The sequence below is a fragment of the Salmo salar genome, chromosome 20, assembly GCF_965601325.2.
Source record: "Salmo salar chromosome 20, fSalSal1, whole genome shotgun sequence".
NCBI lineage: Eukaryota > Metazoa > Chordata > Actinopteri > Salmoniformes > Salmonidae > Salmo > Salmo salar.
Genome location: NC_138310.1, coordinates 43,439,316 through 43,462,803, shown reverse-complemented (window position 1 = coordinate 43,462,803; position 23,488 = coordinate 43,439,316). Strand labels below are relative to the sequence as shown.

The 23,488-nt window shown below is 43.7% G+C and overlaps 1 protein-coding gene across 1 annotated transcript in view; it reads right to left on the bottom strand.

The window, feature by feature from the left end:
* Positions 1 to 3,133: 3,133 nt before the first annotated feature.
* Positions 3,134 to 23,488, bottom strand: part of LOC106580654 (AP-2 complex subunit mu-B) — a 49,836-nt gene continuing 29,481 nt past the window's right edge. The window contains exons 7-13 of the mRNA XM_014161949.3: positions 22,238 to 22,373; positions 12,978 to 13,125; positions 10,019 to 10,150; positions 9,757 to 9,892; positions 9,418 to 9,515; positions 5,000 to 5,111; positions 3,134 to 4,425 (exon numbers count right to left, since the gene is read on the bottom strand). Of these exons, the coding sequence (XP_014017424.1) occupies positions 4,291 to 4,425; positions 5,000 to 5,111; positions 9,418 to 9,515; positions 9,757 to 9,892; positions 10,019 to 10,150; positions 12,978 to 13,125; positions 22,238 to 22,373 (897 nt within the window). The 3' untranslated portion in view covers positions 3,134 to 4,290. The remainder of the gene's footprint in view (positions 4,426 to 4,999; positions 5,112 to 9,417; positions 9,516 to 9,756; positions 9,893 to 10,018; positions 10,151 to 12,977; positions 13,126 to 22,237; positions 22,374 to 23,488) is intronic.

Here is a 23,488-nt window from a genome sequence, read left to right as displayed (position 1 = left end):
GGAATAAATAAACATACAGTCAATAATACAGTAGAAAAATTATATATACAGTGTGTGCAAATGAGGTAGGACAAGGGAGGTAAGGCAATAAATAAGTAATTACAATATACCAATTAAATACTGGAATGGTAGATGTGCAGAAGATGAATGTGCAAGTAGAGATACTGAGGTGTAAAGGAGCAAGATAAATAAATAAATACAGTATGGGGATGAGGTAGTTGGATGGGCTATTTACAGATGGGCTATGTACAGGTGCAGTGATCTGTGAGCTGCTCTGACAGCTGGTGCTTAAAGCAAGTGAGGGAGATATGAGTCTCCAACTTCCGTGATTTTTGCAGTTCGTTCCAGTTATTGGCAGCAGAGAACTGGAAGGAAAGGCGGCCAAAGGAAGAATTGGCTTTGCGGGTGACCAGTGAGATATACCTGCTGGAGCGCGTGCTACGGGTGGGTGCTGCTATGGTGACCAATGAGTTGAGATGAGGCGGGGCTTTACCTAGCAGAGACTTGTAGATGACCTGGAGCCAGTGGGTTTGTCGGCGAGTATGAAGCTAGGGCCAGCCAACAAGAGCGTACGGGTCGCAGTGGTGGGTAGTATATGGGGCTATGGTGACAAAACGGATGGCACTGTGATAGACTGCATCCAATTTGTTGAGTAGAGTGATGGGCGCTATTTTGTAAATGACATTGCCGAAGTCGAGGATCGGTAGGATGGTCAGTTTTACGAGGGTATGTTTGGCAGCATGAGAGAAGGATGCTTTGTTGCAAAATAGGAAGCCGATTCTATATTAAATATTGGATTAGAGATGCTTAATGTGAGTCTGGAAAGAGAGTTTACAGTCTAAGTGTCAAAGTGGAAGAAACATTCTAACATTTGTAAAAAATTACAGCTGTGAGTCTTTCTGGGTAAGTCTCTAAGAGCTTTACACACCTGGGTTGTGCAACATTTGCCCGTTATTCCTTTCAAAATTCTTCAAACCCTGTCAAATTGGTTGTTCATCGTTGCTATTCAACCATTTTCAGGTCTTGTCAAATCAAGCTGATTTAAGCCAAAACTGTAATTCGGCCACTCAGGAACATTCATGGTCTTCTTGGTAAGGGACTTCAGTGTAGATTTGGTCTTGTGCTTTAGGTTATTGTCCTGCTGAAAGGTTAATTACTCTCCCAGTGTCTGGTGGAAAGGAGACTGAACCAGGTTTTCCTCTAGGATTGTGCATGTGCTTAGCTTCGAAAACCTCCCTGGTCTTTGTGGTTGAATCTGTGTTTGAAATTCACTGCTCGACTGAGGGACCTTATAGATAATTGTATGTCTGTGGTACAGATGAGGTAGTCATTACAGTCACGTTAAACACTAATATTGCACACAGAGTGAGTCCATGCAACTTGTGACATTTTTACTCCTAAACTTATTTAGGCTTGCCATAATAAATGGGTTTGAATACTTGACTCAACATATTTCAGCTTTTGATAAATTCATTTGAAAACATTTGAAAAAACAGAATTACACTTTGACATTACTGGGTATTGTATGTAGGCCAGTGACAAAATATCTCATTTGATTCCATTTTAAATTCAGGCTGTAACTCAACAAAATGTGGAAAAGGTCGAGGTGTGCAAATACTTTCTGAAAGCACTGTAACTGCAAAACAGAAACTTAACTTCTGCTGCAGAAATAAGTTGATAGACAGAATTCCATTGGTTACACCTTTTTATTGGGATTACCTTGACAGTCACATAGTTACCAAATGGAGCCAATGGAAACATTGAAGCAGAGGGTCAAGCCCCCAGGACTCTCCCTCCCCATCTCTCAGGGTGTGGCATGACATAGTGGGCATTGACCAGAGAGAGAGACTAGGTCTGAATTGGCAACCTATTGCCTATATAGTGCACTACTTTTGGCCAGGGCCCATAGGATTTTGGGAATAGTGTGCAATTACAGACAGCCAGAGAGATAGGGTTTTTCAGAAGTTAGCAGAAGCGCTTTTAGTGTTCATTGGTAGAACGTAGTGCCAGAGAAAAAGAGAATGTAAACATTATGTAGTGTCACACTGAGTGTTTTTTGCAACTGCAAATGCTCAGACAATCTGATAGCCTTTGTTTAATACACACAATAGCCATGATTGAACTAGAAGGAATATAGGAGGAAGAGGAACGCTATCTGAAGCCGCACTCATTATCGGAAAGGTGGAATATTTTAAAATGTTAATTTGAAATGCAGGCAGTCCAAGTCTAGTAGGCTGAGTTGAGTTGAACACTCACTCACTCCGTCTCTGTCCCAAATGGCACCTTAAAAGTAATGTACTATTTGGGACGCTGCCCATTTCTCTCTCTGGTAACAAACACCATTGTTCCATATCCAAATCCCTTCATTAAACTGATTTCAAAATTAAGTTGTAAACAATATCTTTTTTTGTATGGGTGGGGGAAATCAGTGCACATGGAATGTAGGGGGTTATTGAAGCTTAAAGGAATAGTTCACCCAAATTACAAATTAGTTACCTTACCCTGTAAGCAGTCTTTGGACAAGGTATGACAGCAAGCCATGCTTTGGTTTAGTTTCCTTGGCACCGTTTCCACATGCAAACATTTTAGCATTTGTGGCACAAATCCCATTGAAGTCATGGGACAGATATTATCATTTTTGATGCATCATGTCCAAATGGATCTCAAATTGATTTGAACATGATGCGCGACAAATACTAATATCGGTCCCATGACTTGATTGGGATTTGTGCCACAAATGCTAAAACGTTAGCATGTGATAACAGTGCCAGGGAAACTAAACCAAAGCATGTTGTTGTCATACCTTGTACATAGACTGCTTACAGTGTAAGGAAACCAATGCCATTGTAATTTTGGTGAACTATCCCTTTAACTGGTCAAGAAATACACCCATGCTAATGTAAAGCGTATGGGAGGGTCAGAATTCCAGTCGGGATCAGAACTGGGAATTTGCAGCCAGAATTTCAGATTCCTGAGACATGTTGAGCAGATTGTGGTCCTGGGGAAGAATATCAACACACACACACACACACACACACACACACACACACACACACACACACACACACACACACACACACACACACACACACACACACACACACACACACACACACACAGACCCCCCCCCCCCCCCCCCCCCGAGAGAGATCTGCTCAACCGAGTCTCCTACACAAACACCATAACAGCAGTCCACTGAGACCGTAACAACTGGCTCTGCTCGATAGCACATTTTTACCATTCATACAATATAGAAATGTGTTTATATATATTTATATTCATAGACTGATGTGTCCCGTCTATTGTCATCGCTACATTTTTTTTGTTCCTAAAACTGACAATTTTGGTCACACAGAAGGAATCTCTGCAGCACTAAAGACAGAAAATGACAGGAACTACAGCAAAAAAATCATCATTATTATATCTGCGTCAAGAGGAATCATAATAACAAGGACACCACCAGCTATTGGAAATAGTAGAGGAGGTCTAAGGGTGTGGGATAAGACAGTGAGAGAGTGTGATGGAATGGTGGCCAGAGAGCTTTAGAGAAGCACGACAAAGCACTAAATACAAAAACACATGACGATTCATGACTAAAATACTCGGGGAAGGCCGGGTGTTAAAATAACAAAACGTATAAAATGTATTGAAAATGGAATGACACTTAATGGATGCATCTACACTACATACTGCTGAAAACTACACACTAGGCTAAAGAGTGACTCCACCGGTTAGATATACAGATACAGGGGCAGGGCTGGGGAGAGAGAGGTGGGACAGGAGACGTTAGTTGCTACAGGAGAACAGAAGAGCAACACACACTCCTACGCCAGCATCAAGAGAGGGAGGGTAGCAGTTACTCCTAAGCCATACATGGTCAGATACTTTTTTAACTTCCTAACACATTAGGATTGAGGGTATGGTGCGTAATCTGATTCTAGATCTGTGGTTATGGGCAGTGCCATGGGGAATAGATGGGTAGTACAGGAATAGTAGACAACATATCATATCATGGGGTGGAATGGATTTTTTGTTTAGATTAAAAAGGGGGAAAAGACCCTTTAGATGCAGATGGTATTTTTTGTACTTCACAGGATGTTTGCATTATTTATACATATATGCGTTTAATAATATAATACTTTTCAATATATAGATTTTTTTCGTTTGTCAGCCAGCCCAGGGGAAAAAAAGACTGAAAGAAACGATCCCATGTTGTCATTTTTCGCTCCCTCCCTTGTTCCAGCCTCTTCCCTGTTGCGTCCCTCTTTCCACCTGATTGTGAGGTGGCGGTTAGCAGCGTGTCTCGTAGATGCCGCTGCGGCCGATATAGCGCACCCATTTGATGACGTCGTGGTCACTGTAGTTCAGCTTGGGCTCGAACACCTTCAGGTAGCGCACCTTGAGTCCGGACGGAGCAAATGGCACCTGGGAGACCATAACAGAACCATAATTACACCTGGGAGAGAGATCAGTATTGTTTTTTATTTAACTAGGCAAGTCACTTAAGCAGAAATCTTATTTACAATGACGGCCTACACCGGCCAAACCTGGACAACACTGGGCCAATTGTGCGCCACCCTATGGCACCAATCACAGCTGGTTGTGATACAGCCTGGATTCGAACCAGCATGTCTGTAGAAACACCTCTAGCATGGAAATGCAGTGCCTTAGACCGCTGTGCCACTGGGGAGCCCATTTGACAGGCCAGAAACATTATCACACCTGGGTCATTCAACCATTGGAGTTGGTAATACAGCACAAACAGATCTGGAACCCAGCTACAGCAGAGATGACTGTGGCTCAGTTGGTAGAGCATGGTGTTTGCAACGCCAGCATGGTGTGTGCAACGCCAGGGTTGTGGGTTTGTTTCCCATGGGGGGCCAGTACAAAAAACAAATGCATGAAATGTATGCATTCACTACTGTAAGTCGCTCTGGATAAGAGCGTCTGCTAAATGACTAAAATGAAAAAATGTAAAGGAAATAAAAGACCTAATCACCTCAAAGTTCATGGAGATGGGAGGGCGCGCCCACTTCTTCTTGTCGTTGGTGGGCAGCAGCTCGATCTCAGCACTGATTTGAGACTCCTTCATCCCTGCCATACGCTTGATCCTGCAGACACACATAGCCACACACAGTTAAGACCATTCCACAGCACAAACACGGGCACGTGTGCACACACACACAGACACTAGGGATGGGCACGGTTAATCAAATATCCGGATATCAAACCCTCATTCAAGGGTTTTGCTTAATTTTGTACTATTTCCTACATTGTAGAATAATAGTGAAGACATCAAAACTATGAAATAACACACATGGAATCATGTAGTAACCCAAAAAATTGCTAAACAAATCTAAATATATTTTATATTTGAGATTCTTCAAAGTAGCCACCGTTTGCACACTTTTGGTATTCACTCTACCAGCTTCATGAAGTAGTCACCTGGAATGCATTTCAGTTAACAGTTGTGCCTTGTCGAAAGTTATTTGGTGGAATTTCTTTCCTTCTTAATGCGTTTGAGCCAATCAGTTGTGTGGTGACAAGGTAGGGGTGGTAAACAGAAGATAGCCCTATTTGGTGAAATACCAAGTCCATATTATGCAGTGCCTACAGGATTTTGCGGCCAAAAATGCTTGATTTTGCTGCAGCTTTTCTGAAATTCTACGATTCATATTGCGATGTTTTCTTTTCAAGTTAATTTCATATAAAGCAATAAAAGTCATATGTGCTCAGTTTTAGGACGATTTTAAGCAGAATACATAATACAAAAACAATTACAAACATCTATAGTGCTCAATTGTGTTTATTTTCCTGAACAAACAGCTCTGTCATAATCCACTCACACATTCACACACACCTCTCCATCAGGCTTGGGGCTTGCTATCAACACGAGATGCACCTCCCATTCCTACTCACTCTCTCTCTCTCTCTCTTAAAAAAACAAATAGATTCAAAGCTGATCAATCACTTTCAACTTGAGGATCGATATTTCTTTCTAATGAGTTGTCTTCAAAACAAATTGCACTCAGTGCTTTGAGCAGCTCTCTCCATAGACAGACTGGGGAAAGCAGAGTGCCAAACACCCTACTAAAACCAAGGTTAGCGGAGTAAAATTTTGAGTAAAACGCCACTCACCTTGATTCTTTCAGCGCTTGCCACAGTCTTCCCTGCTATCACTTCAGTCATTGTGATCTGCCGCTGCTGTGGGAACTGTTCTGACATTCTCATATGCTTTGCTGATTCGAATTGACTGTTGATTGTCGACTTTCTCTAGTTTCCAAAAACATTTGGAAATTGCTTCGCACCGTCCTTAGCTGTTATTTTTGTTGGCATCAACAATCACCCACCATCTTCGCACGTGAATACGCTGACAGGGGGGAAACTTTATTGACGTGTGGTTGAATTGGGCCTTTTTCACGGTAACAGTGCAGTAATTGGTCAAAATTACGAACCCGCTTTTGAATGGACCCTTTTTTGTGCTAAAAGCGCGGAATTGGTCAAAATTGCGAGCTCTCGCATAGAATTCACTGATTGGTTGATTTTGCATTGAATTATGCAATCGCAGAATCATGGAATCCTGGAGGGACTGATTATGGCAAGAACAGCTCAAATAAGCAAAGAGAAACGACAGTCCATCATTACTTTAAGACATGAAGGTCAGTCAGTCTGGAAAATGTCAAGAACTTTGAAAGTTTTTTCAAGTGCAGTTGCAAAAACCATCAAGTGCTACGATGAAACTGGCTCTCATGAAGACCGCCATAGGAAAGGAAGACCCAGAGTTACCTCTGCTGCAGAGGATAAGTTCATTACAGTTACCAGCCTCAGAAATTGCAGCCCAAATAAATGCTTCACAGAGTTCAAGTAACAGACACATCTCAACATCAACTGTTCAGAGGAGATTGCGTGAATCAGGCCTTCGTGGTCGTATTGCTGCAAAGAAACCACTACTAAAGGACACCAATAAGAAGAAGAGACTTGCTTGGGCCAAGAAACATGAGCAATGGACTTTAGATCGGTGGAAATCTGTCTTTTGGTCTGATGAGTCCAAATTTGGGATTTTTGGTTCCAACCGCCGTGTCTTTGTAAGACGCAGAGTAGGTAAACGGATGATCTCTGCATGTGTAATTCCCACCGTGAAGCATAGAGGAGGTGTGATGGTGTGGGGGTGCTTTGCTGGTGACACTGTCAATGATTTATTTAGAATTCAAGGCACACTTAACCAGCATGGCAACCACAGTATTCTGCAGCAATACGCCATCCCATCTGGTTTGCGCTTAGCGGGACTCTTTGTTTTTCAACAGGATAATGACCCAACACATCTCCAGGCTGTGTAAGGGCTATTTGACCAAGAAGGAGAGTGATGGAGTGCTGCATTAGATTACCTGACCTCCACAATCACCCGACCTCAACCTTAGTGAGATGGTTTGGGATGAGTTGGACTGCAGAGTGAAGGAAAAGCAGCCAAAAACTGCTCAGCATATGTGGGAACTCCTTCAAGACTGTTGGAAAAGCATTCCTCATGAAGCTGGTTGAGAGAATGCCAAGAGTGTGCAAAGCTGTCATCAAGGTAAAGGGTGGCTACTTTGAAGAATCTAAAATCTAAAATATATTTTGATTTGTTTAACTTTTTTTGGTTACTATATGATTCCATATGTGTTATTTCATAGTTTTGATGTCTTCACTATTATTCTACAAAGTATAAAATAGTAAAAATAAAGAAAAACCCTTGAATGAGTAGGTGTGTCCAAACTTTTGACTGGTACTGTATATATATACAGTTGAAGTCAGAAGTTTACATACACCTTAGCCAAATACATTGACTCCGCTTTTCACAAGTCCTGACATTTAATCCTAGTCAAAATTCCCTCTTAGGTCAGTTAGGATCACCACTTTGTTTTAAGAATGTAAAATGTAAAAATAATAGTAGAGATAATGATTTATTTCAGATTTAATTTCTTTCATCACGTTCCATTTGGGTCAGAAGTTTTCATACACTCAATTAGTATTTGGGAGCATTGCCTTTAAATTGTTTAACTTGGGTCAAACGTTTCGGGTAGCCTTCCACAAGCTTCCCACAATAAGTTGGGTGAATTTCAGCCCATTCCTCCTGACAGAGCTGGTGTAACTGAATCAGGTTTGTAGGCCTCCTTGCTCGCACACGCTTTTTCAGTTTGGAAGTATGCTTGGGGAAGTATGCTTGGGAAGTATGCTTGGGGTCATTGTCCACTTGGAGGACGCATTTGCGACCAAGCTTTAACTTCCTGACTGATGTCTTGAGATGTTGCTTCAATATATCCATATAATTTTCCTTCCTCATGAAGCCATCCATTTTGTGAAGTGCACCAGTCCCTCCTGCAGCAAAGCACCCCCACAACATGATGCTGCCACCCCGTGCTTCACGGTTGGGATGGCGTTCTTCGGCTTGCAAGCCTCCCCCATTGAATTTCCCATGATGTCAAGCAAAGAGGCACTGAGTTTGAAGGTAGGCCTTGAAATACATCCACAGGTACACCTCCAATTGACTCAAATGATGTCAATTAGCCTATCAGAAGCTTCTAAAGCCATGACATAATTTTATGGAATTTTCCAAGCTGTTTAAAGGCACAGTCAACTTAGTGTATGTAAACTTCTGACCCACTGGAATTGTGATACAGTGAATTATAAGTGAAATAATCTCTCTGTAAACAATTGTTGGAAAAATTACTTAGTTTGTTAACAAGAAATTTGTGGAGTGGTTTAAAAACGAGTTTTAATGACTCCAACCTATGTAACCTTCCTACTTCAACTGTATATACACACACACAGTGCATTCGGAAAGTATTCAGACCCCTTCACTTTTTCCAACGATTTCCTCTGAATCGTTGTGGGTGGGGTTAACAATCCCCTTGAACTGGGCATTATGTCTGGGCTGTTATACTTGAGTTATGCTCAACTTGGCAAAAATTAGCTCATTTCGGCTAAGGTGAGGTCAACAATGTGGTTAGTGAAGGTTGATGTTGCTGCTGAATTAGCATCCGTTTAAGCCAAGATCGAAGCCTGGCTTAGTTGATAAAAACAACAAGAGTTTGCAGCTCTGAGGGCCCTGGTTAGCAATCATCGATCCCTCGACCCCGCGTGTTGTGAATAAAGTCCCCAATTAACCAGTGGCGCAATTAACAACTTTTTCCGGTCAGTAGTTTATAGACGACTGTGAAGCGTACACATTTCTCAGGCTGGTGCCCTAACCTGTGTGGAGTTCATCAGGTACAAAACAGTAAAAACAGACTGAAACAGGGAGGGACTACCTGGACTTGTCCAATAAGAACCACTTATTTTCCATTTTTTCCACCCGGTTGCGTAATGTTTTCCAATGTGAGCCCTAATAAACAGGGCCCTGGTACGGATAGCCTGAGAACGACAGTGAGGAAAACTTACTTCCAGACGATGGCGTTCTCGCTGGCCTTGTACTTGGCCTTGCCCTTCATGCAGATCACCTGGACCCCGCTGGTGTTGAGAGGGGTGGGGATGCGCACCTGGGTAGTAAAAACATGGAAAAAGACATTCAGTTCAGTGGATCCATTCCCCATCTACAAACACTCATTCATTAGTTTATGGGTAAGACCAAGGGTGCATCCGAAATGGCTATGTTGAGCACTACTACAAAAGTGTGTAATTTCAGGACTTTTACCTGACCATGATGACCACGACCTGGTCAGGTACTGTGTCCAAAGCTCTACGCTCACTTGGTACCCCTATATCCCTCTGTAGCCATACCTCAATCTTCTGAGCCAGAAGCGAGGGCTTGAAGTTGGACTTAATGACCACCTTGACTTCAAGCTTGGTGCGGCCCACCTCCCTGACAAGGGGGATGACACGGAAGGGTAGGATGATGTCCTTGGTGGTGCGGTACCTGTGGAGAAGAAGAGGCAAACACACACACACACAAAACAGACACATAAAGACATAGCCTGTGTGTGAATGTGTGTGCATGTGTGTGGGCGTGTGTTTGTGTGTCTGTATCACACAAGCTCGTTACCTCATGAGTTCACATTCGCCGTCCGGAGGAATGAAGCTGATGCTGCGCTCAGCGTCAAACTTACTGAGACGCACACACTGGTGGAATGTACAATCGTCAATAGCTATGGATTGCTTACCGCCACCACCGCCACTAAGAGAGGGAGATTAAGGAGAGAGAGGGAGAAAGGGATGGAGCGAGAGAGGGAGATAAAGGAGATAAAGGAGAGAGAGAGGGAGAAAGGGATGGAGCAAGAGAGGGAGATAAAGGAGATAAAGGAGAGAGAGAGGGAGAAAGGGATGGAGCGAGAGAGGGAGAGAGATAAAGGAGAGAGAGAGGGAGGGAGCAAGAGAGGGAGATAAAGGAGAGGGAGATAAAGGAGAGGGGGAGGGAGAGAAGAGAGAGATAAAGGAGAGAGAGATAAAGGAGAGAGAGAAAGAGAGAGAGAGAGAAAGAGCGATAAAGGAGAGGGAGATAAAGGAGAGGGGAGGGAGAAAAGAGAGAGAGATAAAGGAGAGAGAGAGAGATAAAGGAGAGGGAGATAAAGGAGAGGAGAGAAGAGAGGGAGATAAAGGAGAGGGGGAGGGGGGGGAGAGAAGAGAGGGAGATAAAGGAGAGAGAGAAGAGAGAGAGATAAAGGAGAGGGAGATAAAGGAGAGGGCAGGAGAGAAGAGAGGGAGATAAAGGAGAGGGGGAGGGAGAGAAGAGAGGGAGATAAAGGAGAGAGAGAAGAGAGATAAAGGAGAGGGAGATAAAGGAGAGGGGGAGGGAGAGAAGAGAGAGATAAAGGAGAGGGAGATAAAGGAGAGGGGAGGGAGAGAAGAGAGGGAGATAAAGGAGAGGGGGAGGGAGAGAAGAGAGGGAGATAAAGGAGAGAGAGAAGAGAGAGAAGAGAGGGAGATAAAGGAGAGAGAGAAGAGAAGAGAGAGAAGAGAGAGAAGAGAGAGAGAGGAGAGAGAGAGAGAGAGAGAGAGAGAGAGAAAGAAGAGAGGGAGGGAGGGAGGTGATTAGAGGGGACAAGAGGGCCACACATAGACACACACTGAAGGAGGGGAAACCAATCCTAATCATAATACACAGACATTAAGATGACAGTGAGATTAACGATTTACAGAAATTTAGAGTATGAATTTCAATGAAGAGCTGATGCACACTCTGAGCTCCAACATACTGAAATCCACACACACACACAACGGATAGACAAAGCAGTAGAGGCATACCAGCCAGACACTACAACACTAATTGCCTGGTCAATCTGACTTGCATGTCATGTTGCGTTCAGAAGGATGCAACATTTGAATGATTGATTATGAACACTACTTGTCCAGATCTACAAGTCAGAAAATCAGACACACAACATTGCTCTGTACTGAACGCAACCCTGTGTAGACAAAACAATGGACAGACAAGACAGACACACACAGAGGCAGATTGAGGCAGACTGAGGATGGAGAGAGCAGTCTGACCGAGTGAATGATGTACGCTACCTGCCCCCCAAATCACTGAGGTCCAGCACAGAGAGAGGGAGAAAATCAAAACACGAATCAAGAAGGGAAAAAAACACAGCTTGACATTGACACTTAAAATCTTAGCACTGTAAACATAATGCCAGGAAAGAAAAACGTCATAAAAAAGTAGGTGATGGAAAATGATGAACAAAGTAACAAGCCATGTGATGTAGTTGCAGCATGATGACTTGGGTACGATGGCTGCGTACAAATCTGGTCAAAAGTAGTGCACTTTATAGGGAATAGGGCGCAATTTGGAACACAGACAATGTATTCACCTCCCAATCAGTGTTTTGAACAAGAAGCACTGCATGTGAAAACACTTTAGAGAATGATTTAAAGTTTTCCATTTTACAGTTTTATCTCAGTCTTTTCAGCAGCAATTCAGTCCTTGACAGTGTCAGTGGCCCATTTCGCTTTGATCATTATGGGTACTTAAAAAATCAAGATGTTCAAGGCTTTACAAAACATTCAATGAGCATAAACAAACATCGCAGTACAAAAGTATTTTAAAACCAAATGTACAGTACAGGAGCTTAATTCTATCATGGTCCCAGATCTGTTGTGTTCTTGCCAACTCCATTGATGTCATTGGCAAGCCAAACATTGTTTGGCATGACAATGAGTGCCAGAGTTGGCATGACAGCACAAATAGACTGGCACTCAGGCTAGCTTAATTCACGGTATAGCTGCAGGCACCAGCAAAGGGCCGTCAGTCAGCTTGCTCTAGAGTTTAGGCTATTTCCTATTGGCGAATTCAACAGCTTACTGGGGTGAGAGTTCTATGGACCGTAGCTGTGAAAACTCATTAAGCACCTCTGCCCCCTTGGAAATACAAGAGCTGTGCACAGCTTAATTGAATCAGATCAAGTGCCTTTCTATATCTATTCTACAGATTATTCTAATATATATTCTAATCTACTTCTATATGTATATTTTTGGGCCACTGTTTTTGTTGTGATATCTTGTTTGATACTCTTGGACAGTGACATCTGCAAAAATAATTTACTGAGAACACATCATTTACAGCAACGACCTGGGGAATAGTTACAGGGAAGAGGGGGGATTCATGAGCCAATTGGAAACTGGGGATGATTAGGTGGCAATGATGGTACGAGAGCCAGATTGGGAATTTAGCCAGGGCACTGGAGTTAACTCCCCTACGATAAGTGCCATGGGATATTTAGCGACCACAGAGAGTCAGAACACCCGTTTAACGTCCCATGCAAAAGACAGCACCCTACACTGGGCAATTTCCCCAATCAATGACCTGGGGCATTGGGATATATATATATAATTTTTTAGACCAGAGGAAAGAATGTTTCCTACTGGCTATCCAACACCACTTCCAGCAGCAACTTGTCTCCCATCCAGGGACCAACCCTGCTTAGCTTCAGAAGCAAGCCAGCAGTGGAATGCAGAGTGGTACGAACCTAAACGTCCAAAGTCGGACACACCCGTTGCCCCCTCACCTCTTGCCCGCCGCCTCCTCGGTGGCACCCCCTTTGCCCTGTTTGTCGATGACGATCTTGTCGTTCATTCCAAATTTGCACTCCGGCATGCCGCTCAGGTAGCTCTTCATCACCACGCGGCCCGAGACGTGGGCGCTCAGCACCTGGCCTGATTGGAGAAGAGGGAGAGAGGGCGAGGTTACCCACGGAGCAACATGGAAGGCAGGTAACTGGTTCAGGAGAGCTGTCAGGGAGTGTTTTATGAGGTGGTGATACACTTATGTAGTTATAGAATAATTTATAGTAAAAGAGAAGCTTTCTCAAACATTAAAACAGGCGGGTGGCGGCCTCTAGTGGCCACGTCGGCACTACACCACACTGCTAAATATGCATACATAGTCATATATACAGTTGCGCCAAATATATTGGCACCCTTACACTTTTCTTAAATAATTCCCAATTTCTTCTAAAATATACTGCTCAAAAAATAAAGGGAACACTTAAACAACACATCCTAGATCTGAATGAAAGAAATAATCTTATTAAATATTTTTTTCTTTACATAGTTGAATGTGCTGACAACAAAATCACACAAAAATAATCAATGGAAATCCAATTTATCAACCCATGGAGGTCTGGATTTGGAGTCACACTCAAAATTAAAGTGGAAAACCACACTACAGGCTGATCCAACTTTGATGTAATGTCCTTAAAACAAGTCAAAATGAGGCTCAGTAGTGTGTGTGGCCTACACGTGCCTGTATGACCTCCCTACAACGCCTGGGCATGCTCCTGATGAGGTGGCGGATGGTCTCCTGAGGGATCTCCTCCCAGACCTGGACTAAAGCATCCGCCAACTCCTGGACAGTCTGTGGTGCAACGTGGCGTTGGTGGATGGAGCGAGACATGATGTCCCAGATGTGCTCAATTGGATTCAGGTCTGGGGAACGGGCGGGCCAGTCCATAGCATCAATGCCTTCCTCTTGCAGGAACTGCTGACACACTCCAGCCACATGAGGTCTAGCATTGTCTTGCATTAGGAGGAACCCAGGGCCAACCGCACCAGCATATGGTCTCACAAGGGGTCTGAGGATCTCATCTCGGTACCTAATGGCAGTCAGGCTACCTCTGGCAAGCACATAGAGGGCTGTGCGGGCCCCCCAAAGAAATGCCACCCCACACCATGGCTGACCCACCGCCAAACCGGTCATGCTGGAGGATGTTGCAGGCAGTAGAACGTTCTCCACGGCGTCTCCAGACTCTGTCACGTCTGTCACGTGCTCAGTGTGAACCTGCTTTCATCTGTGAAGAGCACAGGGCGCCAGTGGCAAATTTGCTAATCTTGGTGTTCTCTGGCAAATGCCAAACGTCCTGCACGGTGTTGGGCTGTAAGCACAACCCCCACCTGTGGACGTCGGGCCCTCATACCACCCTCATGGAGTCTGTTTCTGACCGTTTGAGCAGACACATGCACATTTGTGGCCTGCTGGAGGTCATTTTGCAGGGCTCTGGCAGTGCTTCTCCTGCTCCTCCTTGCACAAAGGCGGAGGTAGCGGTCCTGCTGCTGGGCTGTTGCCCTCCTACGGCCTCCTCCCCCTCTCCTGATGTACTGGCCTGTCTCCTGGTAGCGCCTCCATGCTCTGGACACTACGCTGACAGACACAGCAAACCTTCTTGCCACAGCTCGCATTGATGTGCCATCCTGGATGAGCTGCACTACCTGAGCCACTTGTGTGGGTTGAAGACTCCATCTCATGCTACCACTAGAGTGAAAGCACCGCCAGCATTCAAAAGTGACCAAAACATCAGCCAGGAAGCATAGGAACTGAGAAGTGGTCTGTGGTCCCCACCTGCAGAACCACTCCTTTATTGGGGGTGTCTTGCTAATTGCCTATAGTTTCCACCTGTTGTCTATTCCATTTGCACAACAGCATGTGAAATGTATTGTCAATCAGTGTTGCTTCCTAAGTGGACAGTTTGATTTCACAGAAGTGTGATTGACTTGGAGTTACATTGTGTTGTTTAAGTGTTCCCTTTATTTTTTTGAGCAGTGTAAGTTGAAATTGGCCTCCCGAGTGGCGCAGCGGTCTAAAGCACTGCATCGCAGGATTGGGCCGTCACTACAGCCTGGGGTTCGGTCATCAGTTGAACGGTGTTTCCCTCCGACACATTGGTGCAGCTGGCTTCCGTGTTAAGTGAGTGGGTGTTAAGAAGGGCAGCTTGGCAGGTAATGTTTTCGGAAGACAAATGACTCGACCTTTGCCTCTCCCGAGACCGTTGGGGAGTTGCAACGATGAGACAAGATCGTAATCACGAAATTGGGGGAAAAAGGGTGTTAATATTTAAGTTACAAACAAAAGCATTAACAAGATCAAAAGTTGTAATTGAAAAAAGAAATGGTTTCCACACCTTGTTATTGGATTTTTAACATTGCAGAACCAATTTTATTTTTGTAAACTTAAAAAGGTGCTACGCTGAATTTTTGTTGGTGTCACTGGACCAACAAAAGGATGGGGCCCTTCACAAAAGCATACTATAGTCCTTCTCTAGATTAAGAACTCTGGGGATTAAAGTATCTAAGGAATGGATCCAGTACATCTCTCTGGAAATTTTGTCAACATCGCCACCCCGTTTGTTTTTACTGTCCCCTCTCTTTGAAATGGAAGGCCACTGGGCTGTTGGGGTCAGCATGTCAAATGGCACTTCGGTGCTCACACATTCTAGCGTCAAATCAAATTTTATTAGTCACATGCGCCGAATACAACAGGTGTAGGTAGACCTTACAGTAAAATGCTTACTTACGAGCCCTTAACCAAAAGTGCAGTTTCAAGTAATTAAAGAGCAGCAGTAAAAAATAGCAATATATAGAGGGGGGTGCCGGTACAGAGTCAATGTGCAGGGGCACCGGTTAGTTGAGGTAGTATGTACATGTAGGTAGTTATTAAAGTGATGATAACAGAGAGTGGCAGTGGTGTGGGGGGGGGGGGGGCAATGCAAATAGTCTGGGTAGCCATTTGATTAGATGTTCAGGAGTCTTATGGCTTGGGGGTAGAAGCTGTTTTGAAGCCTCTTGGACCTAGACTTGTTCTCTCTGCATAACGTGCAGTAGCAGAGAGAACAGTCTATGATTACGGTGGCTGGAGTCTTTGACAATTTTTAGGGCCTTCCTCTGACACCGCCTGGTATAGAGGTCCTGGATGGCAGGAAGCTTGGCCCCAGTGATTTATTTCGCACTACCCTCTGTAGTGCCTTGCGGTCGGGGGCCGAGCAGTTGCTATACCAGGCAGTGATGCAACCAGTCAGGATGCTCTTGATGGTGCAGCTGTAGAACCTTATGAGGATCTGAGGACCCATGCCAAATCTTTTCAGTCTCCTGAGGGGGAATAGGTTTTGTCGTGCCTGCTTCATGACTGTCTTGGTGTGCTTGGACCATGATAGTTTGTTGGTGATGTGGACACCAAGGAACTTGAAGCTCTCAATCTGCTCCACTGCAACCATGTCGATGAGAATGGGGGCGTGCTCGGTCCTCTTTTTCCTGTAGTCCACAATCATCTCCTGTCTTGATCACGTTGAGGGAGAGGTTGTTGTCCTGGCACCACACGGCCAGGTCTCTGACCTCCTCCCTATAGGCTGTCTTGTTGTTGTCGGTGATCAGGCCTAACACTGTTGTGTCATCGTCAAATTTAATGATGGTGTTGGAGTCGTGCCTGGCCGTGCAGTCATGAGTGAACAGGGACTACAGGAGGGGGCTGAACACGCACCCCTGAGGGGCCCCTGTGTTGAGGGTCAGCGTGGCGGATGTGTTGTTACCTACCCTTACCACCTGGGGGCGGCCCATCAGGAAGTCCAGGATCCAGTTGCAGAGGGAGGTGTTTAGTCCCAGGGTCCTTAGCTTATTGATGAGCTTTGAGGGCACTATGGTGTTGAACGCTGAGCTGTAGTCAATGAATAGCATGCTCACATAGGTATTCCTTTTGTCCAGGTGGGAAAGGGCAGTGTGGAGTGCAATAGAGATTGCATCATCTGTGGATCTGTTGGGGCGGTATGCAAATTGAGGTGGGTCTAGGGTTTCTGGGATGATAGTGTTGATGTGAGCCATGACCAGCCTTTCAAAGCACTTCATGGCTACAGACGTAAGTGCTACAGATCGGTAGTCATTTAGGCAAGTTACCTTAATGTTCTTGGGCACAGGCACTATAGTGATCTGCTTAAAACATTTTGGTATTACAGACTCGGACAGGCAGAGGTTGAAAATGTCAGTGAAGTCACTTGCTAGTTGGTCAGCGCATGCTCGCAGCACACGTCCTGGTAATCCGTCTGGCACTGCGGCATTGTGAATGTTGACCTGTCTAAAGGTCTCACTCACATCGGCTGCGGAGAGCGTGATCACACAGTCGTCCGGAACAGCTGGTGCTCTCATGCATGTTTCAGTGTTATTTGCCTCGAAGCAAGTATAGAAGTAGTTTAGCTCGTCTGGTAGGCTCGTGTCACTGGGCAGCTTTCGGCTGTGCTTCTCTTTCTGGTCTGTAATGGTTTGCAAGCCCTGCCATATTCGATGAGCGTCAGAGCTGGTGTGTGTAACTCCCTTAAAGTTTCTCCTACGTAAAATAAGCTGCACGGGCAGCGAATCCCATAGATCCCATCGCGAGAATTACAATTTATGGCACTTTTGATTTTTATGTCTCGCTCCGATCTGGGGGGTGAGAAACTTTTCATATGTTTTGTGTACTGGCACACTTGTAGTTGCCGGGGGGAATATGCAGGAGGCTGGTCTTGTTTGCGCCTTGGCTGATGTCGGATCGGACAACACTGTCTTTAATGTTTTTAGTTCTATGGTAGGTAGCAGCAGGAGGCTGCTGAAATGTATTACCTAGAGCCGAGTCTGAGCGTAGAACATGCCAACTGCTTTTTAATGATGCCTAGTAGTTCTGGACTTTGTGGGGTGTAGGTAGTGACCAGTTGGACAGGAGGTCTGGCTCTAGGGCTTGTGGGCTTTCTCAGTAGTTGTACTCTAGGAACATCCATGAGTTAAAGCACATTCAACAGAAGAAAGGATGAACTCCAAGAAAGATTCAGAGCAAAGGGCTACAATCAGACATGGTTAAATCAAGCTGAAAGTAAACTCATGGATGTTCCTAGAGCACAACTTCCTACAGCACTTGACAAACATCGAAGGTTCCTTTGTTGGTCCAGTGACAACCCCCCTATTTGTACTTTTTGTTTACACATGGAGGGAGCTTACTAGCTCATTAACTGTTGTCCAAACCAGCTGTTAGACTTCTTTTCCTACATTTTTTATGTTAACTGCTGTTATCCCTAGTTTTGCTTAGCCCTGTTGTTTATTTTTCAATACCAACATATTCAACATATATTATATAGTAGTGCTTATATGTCAATTACACCTACTGCTGTTGAAAAAAAGCTTGTCCAGTTTTCCAATTGTTGTTTACTGGTTTCACTTTTGTATTTTATCACTAGGTGGAGACATTGACCACAGCACACCACACTCTGAGTGCTAACCTGCATGGTCTACCACACTGTCTTTCATTAGCACCACCAGCGGAAGAGAGTTTTCTCCCTAATTGTCTTCCCCATGCCCTATATGAACTTATCAAAATGTCAAACTTTTAAACTTGTCTAATAAAACTAGGTATTTTTAATGGTGAGCGAGCCTTTTCCTGTCCAATGATGTCTACGCATTTGTAGGTTGCACCACTTCTCACATTGGTTGAGCACATTCTTTCCATAATACACTGAACAAAAATAGAAACGCAACATGCAACAATTTCAAAGATTTTACTGAGTTACAGTTCATATAAGGTAATCAGTCAATTGAAATAAATTCATTAGGCCCTAATCTATTTATTTCACATGACTGGGCAGGGGCGCAGTCATGGGTGAGCTTTATTAAATGGCTTTATTAAAGACAGAAATACTCCTCAGTTTCACCAGCTGTCTGGGTGGCTGGTCTCATACGATACCGCAGGTGAAGAAGCTGGATGTGGAGGTCCTGGGGTGGCATGGTTAAACGGGGTCTGTGGTTGTGAGGCCGGTTGGACATACTGCCTAATTCTCTATAACGACTTTGGTAGAGAAATGAACATTAAATTCTCTGGCAACAGCTCTGGTGGACATTCCTGTAGTCAGCATACCAATTGCACGCTCCTTCAAACCTTGAGACATCTGTGACATTGTGTTGTTTGACAAAACTGCACATTTTAGAGTGGCCTTTTATTGTCCCCTGCACAAGGTGCACCTGTGTAATGAACATGCTGTTCAATCAGCTTCTTGATATGCCACACCTGTCAGGTGGATAGATTATCTTGGCAAGGGAGAAATGCTCACTAACAGGGATGTAAACAAATTTGTGCACAAAAATGTAGAGAAATAAGCTTTTTGTGCATTTGGAACATTTCTTGGATCTTTTATTTCAGTTCATGAAACATGGGACATGATGTTGCGTTTATATTTTTGTTCAGTATAAATCTGCAGTAATAGTGGAATGACAGTGTTTCACAGTATTACTTACCTGCCAGTGTTGTGATTGGCTGTGATATTGGCCTATTGATTTCTCCCGCCTTTGTCGCGGCATCTGTTGTCAAAATTGGAAAGCTGATCTGACTTTCTGGCTGTGTTATCTAGTGGAAATCGCTCTGTCGGATAAGTAATACTGTGAAACACTATCATTCCATTATTACTGCAGATATATTATGGACATTTTCTGAAATTACAATGCAAAAATTATATACAGTACCAGTCAAAAGTTTGGACACACCTACTCATTTTCAGTTTCTTTATTTTTACTATTTTCAACATTGTAGAATAATAGTGAAGACATCAAAACTATAAAATAACACATATGGAATCATGTAGTAACCAAAAAACAGTTAAACAAAATAGTGTTAAAATCAAAATATATTTAATATTTTAGCTTCCTCAAAGTAGCTACCCTTTGCCTTGATGACAGCTTGCACACTCTTGGCATTCTCTCAACCAGCTTCATGGGGAATGATTTTACAACAGTCTTGAAGGAGTTCCCACATATGCTGAGCAGTCGTTGGCTGCTTTTCCTTCACTCTGCGGTCCAACTCATCCCAAACCATCTGAATTGGGTTGAGGTCGGGTGATTGTGGAGGTCAGGTCATCTGATGCAGCACTCCAACACTCTCCTTCTTGGTCAAATAGCCCTTACACAGCCTGGAGGTATGTTGGGTCATTGTCCTGTCGAAAAACAAATGATAGTCCCACTGAGCGCAAACCATACGGGATGGAGTATCGCTGCAGAATGCTGTGGTAGCCATGCTGGTTAAGTGTGTCTTGAAATCTAAATAAATCACTGACAGTGTCACCAGCAAAGCACCCCCACACATCACACCTCCTCCTCCATGCTTCACGGTGGGAACCACACATGTGGAGAACATCCGTTCACCCACTCTGCGTCTCACAAAGACACGGCGGTTGGAACCAAATATCTCAAATTTGGACGCATCAGACCAAAGGACAGATTTCCACCGGTATAATGTCCATTGCTCATGTTCCTTGGCCCAAGCAAGTCTCTTCTTCTTATTGGTGTCCTTTAGTAGTGGTTTCTTTGCAGCAAAATCGACCATGAAGGCCTGATTCACACAGTCTCCTCTGAACAGTTGATGTTGAGATGTGTGTTACTTGAACCATGTGAAGCATTTATTTGGGCTGTAATCTCTGAGGCTGGTAACTCTAATAAACGTATCTTCTGCAGCAGAGGTAACTCTGGGTCTTCCTTTCCTGTGATGGTCCTCATGACAGCCAGTTTCATCATAGCACTTCATGGTTTGGCGACTGCACTTAAAGAAAATTGATAGATCATTGGATCACTGACCCTGTCTAGTCTAGGTGACTGTATAGTGTGTAAATACAGTGAGCTCCAAAAGTATTGGGACAGTGACACATCTTTTGTTATTTTGGCTCTGCACTTCATCACTTTGAATTTGAAACGATACAATGACTATGAGGTTAAAATGCAGACAGTCATTTTCATCCACATTGGGTGAACCATTTAGAAATTACAGGCCTTTTTGTACATATCCCCCATTTGAGGGAACCAAAAGTATTGGGACAAATTCACTTATATGTGTATTAAAGTAAGCAAAAGTTTAGTACTTGGTCCCACATTCCTAATATTCAATAATTACATCAAGCTAGTGACTCTACAACTTGTTAGATGCATTTGCTGTTTGTTTTGGTTGCGTTTCAGATTATTTTATACCAAATGTAAATGAAAGTGAAATAATGTATTTTGTCATTTCAGAGTCACTTTTATTGTAAATAAGAATAGAATACTTTTCTAAACACTTCTACATTAATGCGGATGCTACCATGTTTACAGATAGTGAATAATGATGAGTGAGAAAGTTAGATGCACAATTATCATCCCCCCCACAAAGAAATGCTAACCTACCATGCTATTCTAATGGTGAGAGGTTAGCATATGTTAGTGGTATGATACTTTCTCATTCATTCAGGACTATCTGTAATCATGGTAGCATCCACATTAATGTAGAAGTGTTTAGAAACATATTCTATTCTTATTTACAGTACATTTACCATTAAATTCTATTGGGCACAAAATAATCTGAAACAACCAAAACAAACAGAAAATGCATCAAACAAGTTTGTAGTCACAAGCTTGAAACTTTTGACCTCTTTAATACACATAAGTGAATTTGTCCCAATACTTTCGGTCCCTTTAATTTGGGTGGACTATGTAGAAAGAAAAATCTATAATTTAAACGGTTTACCCGATATGGATTAAAATACCCTCCAATTAAAGCTGACAGTCAGCACTTCAACCAGTCTGTCATTGTACCATTTCATATCCAAAAGCGCTGGAGTGCAGAGCCAAAACAACAAAAAGTGTGTCACTGTCCCAATACTTTTGGAGATCACTGTATTGTATGTATGTTTCAATTGTATTGAATTTGAAGTGCTTTTGAAGTGCCCAATGCACAGCCAGTCTTTCCCAAACTGTCCATTCTTGTTGCCCACATGATAACGAGGACCATAATGGAAATAAGTCAATAGACTTCATTGTTTTTTAAATTCTCTATAATTCTTTATGTAATTAGTGTTGTCCTCACATGAATGAGTCACCTCTATATGCATTTTAATCATGTCCAATAAAATGTATTCATTCAAGGCCCAAGACCCGAGTCTAGTGTACGTTCGTCTTTGTTGATTTGTTTCAGTACAGCAGCGTTACAAAGTCCTTGCTGCAAAACAAACTCGACACACATCGGTATTACCTTGTGGAGACATCAGCAGGTTGACGCTCTCCAGCACATCCAGGAAGAGCTCGTTGCGACGGTACTTGATGCCCTCGCGACGCCAGCCGATCTGCCCAGTCACCTGACTGGTGATCTGAGACTGCTCCTCCTTGGACTGGTGGACAGAGATAGGGAGAAAATGAGGGATGGACAGAAATAGAAAAAGGAAAGGGACAGAGAGGGGAGAGAAACAAGTGCTTGACATAGATAGAGGAGATAAAGGAAGAATACAATGAGGAGAGGGAGAAAAGGACAGGGAGGAGAGCAGGAGGAAAAGGATAGAGAGGAGTAGAGAAAAAAAGGTTGACAGAAAGAGGATACAGGAAAAGGACAAGGAGGAGGAAAGAGAAGAGGGATGGACAAAAAGAGAAGAAAGTAAAAGGACAGTGAGGAAAAAAAGAAGGATGGACAGAGATAGGGGAGAGAGTAGGAGAGAGAGAAAAAGAGAATGCCAGATTGTTATGCCTGAAACATTTTTCACCAGGATAATTTGTAAATGATAACTCAATATGTAAAGTTGGACTTAGCAATATGCTGGTGACATATATATCAACACTAATATCCCAGAAACCCTAGACCCACTCCAATTTGCATACCGCCCCAACAGATCCACAGATGATGCAATCCCTATTGCACTCCACACTGCCCTTTCCCACCTGGACAAAAGGAACACCTATGTAACACCTAGCGGCGGCTAGAGTGTTGGACCAGTAACTGAAAGGTTGCTGGATCGAATCCCTGAGCTGACAACGTACAAATATGTTGTTCTGCAGCTGAACAAGGCAGTTAACCCACTGTTCCCCGGTACGCCATCATTATAAATAACAATTTGTTCTTACGGCGTAATAATAAATAAAAAAAAATAAAAATGTAAATGTGAGAATGCTATCCAACAGCTCAGCATTCAACAAAATAGTGCCCTCAAAGCTCATCACTAAGCTAAGGACCCTGGGACTAAACACCTCCCTCTGGATGCTGATCCTCAACACAGGGGCCTGTCAGGGGTGCGTGCTCAGTCCCCTCCTGTACTTCCTGTTCACTCATGACTCCAACACCATCATTAAGTTTGCCGATGACACAACAGTCAGTGTGCGAGGGCACCGACAACAACGAGACAGCCTATAGGGAGGAGGTCAGAGACCTGGCCATGTGGTGCCAGGACAACAACCTCTCTCTCAACGTGATCAATACAAAGGAGATGATTGTGGACTACCGAAAAAAGAGGACCGA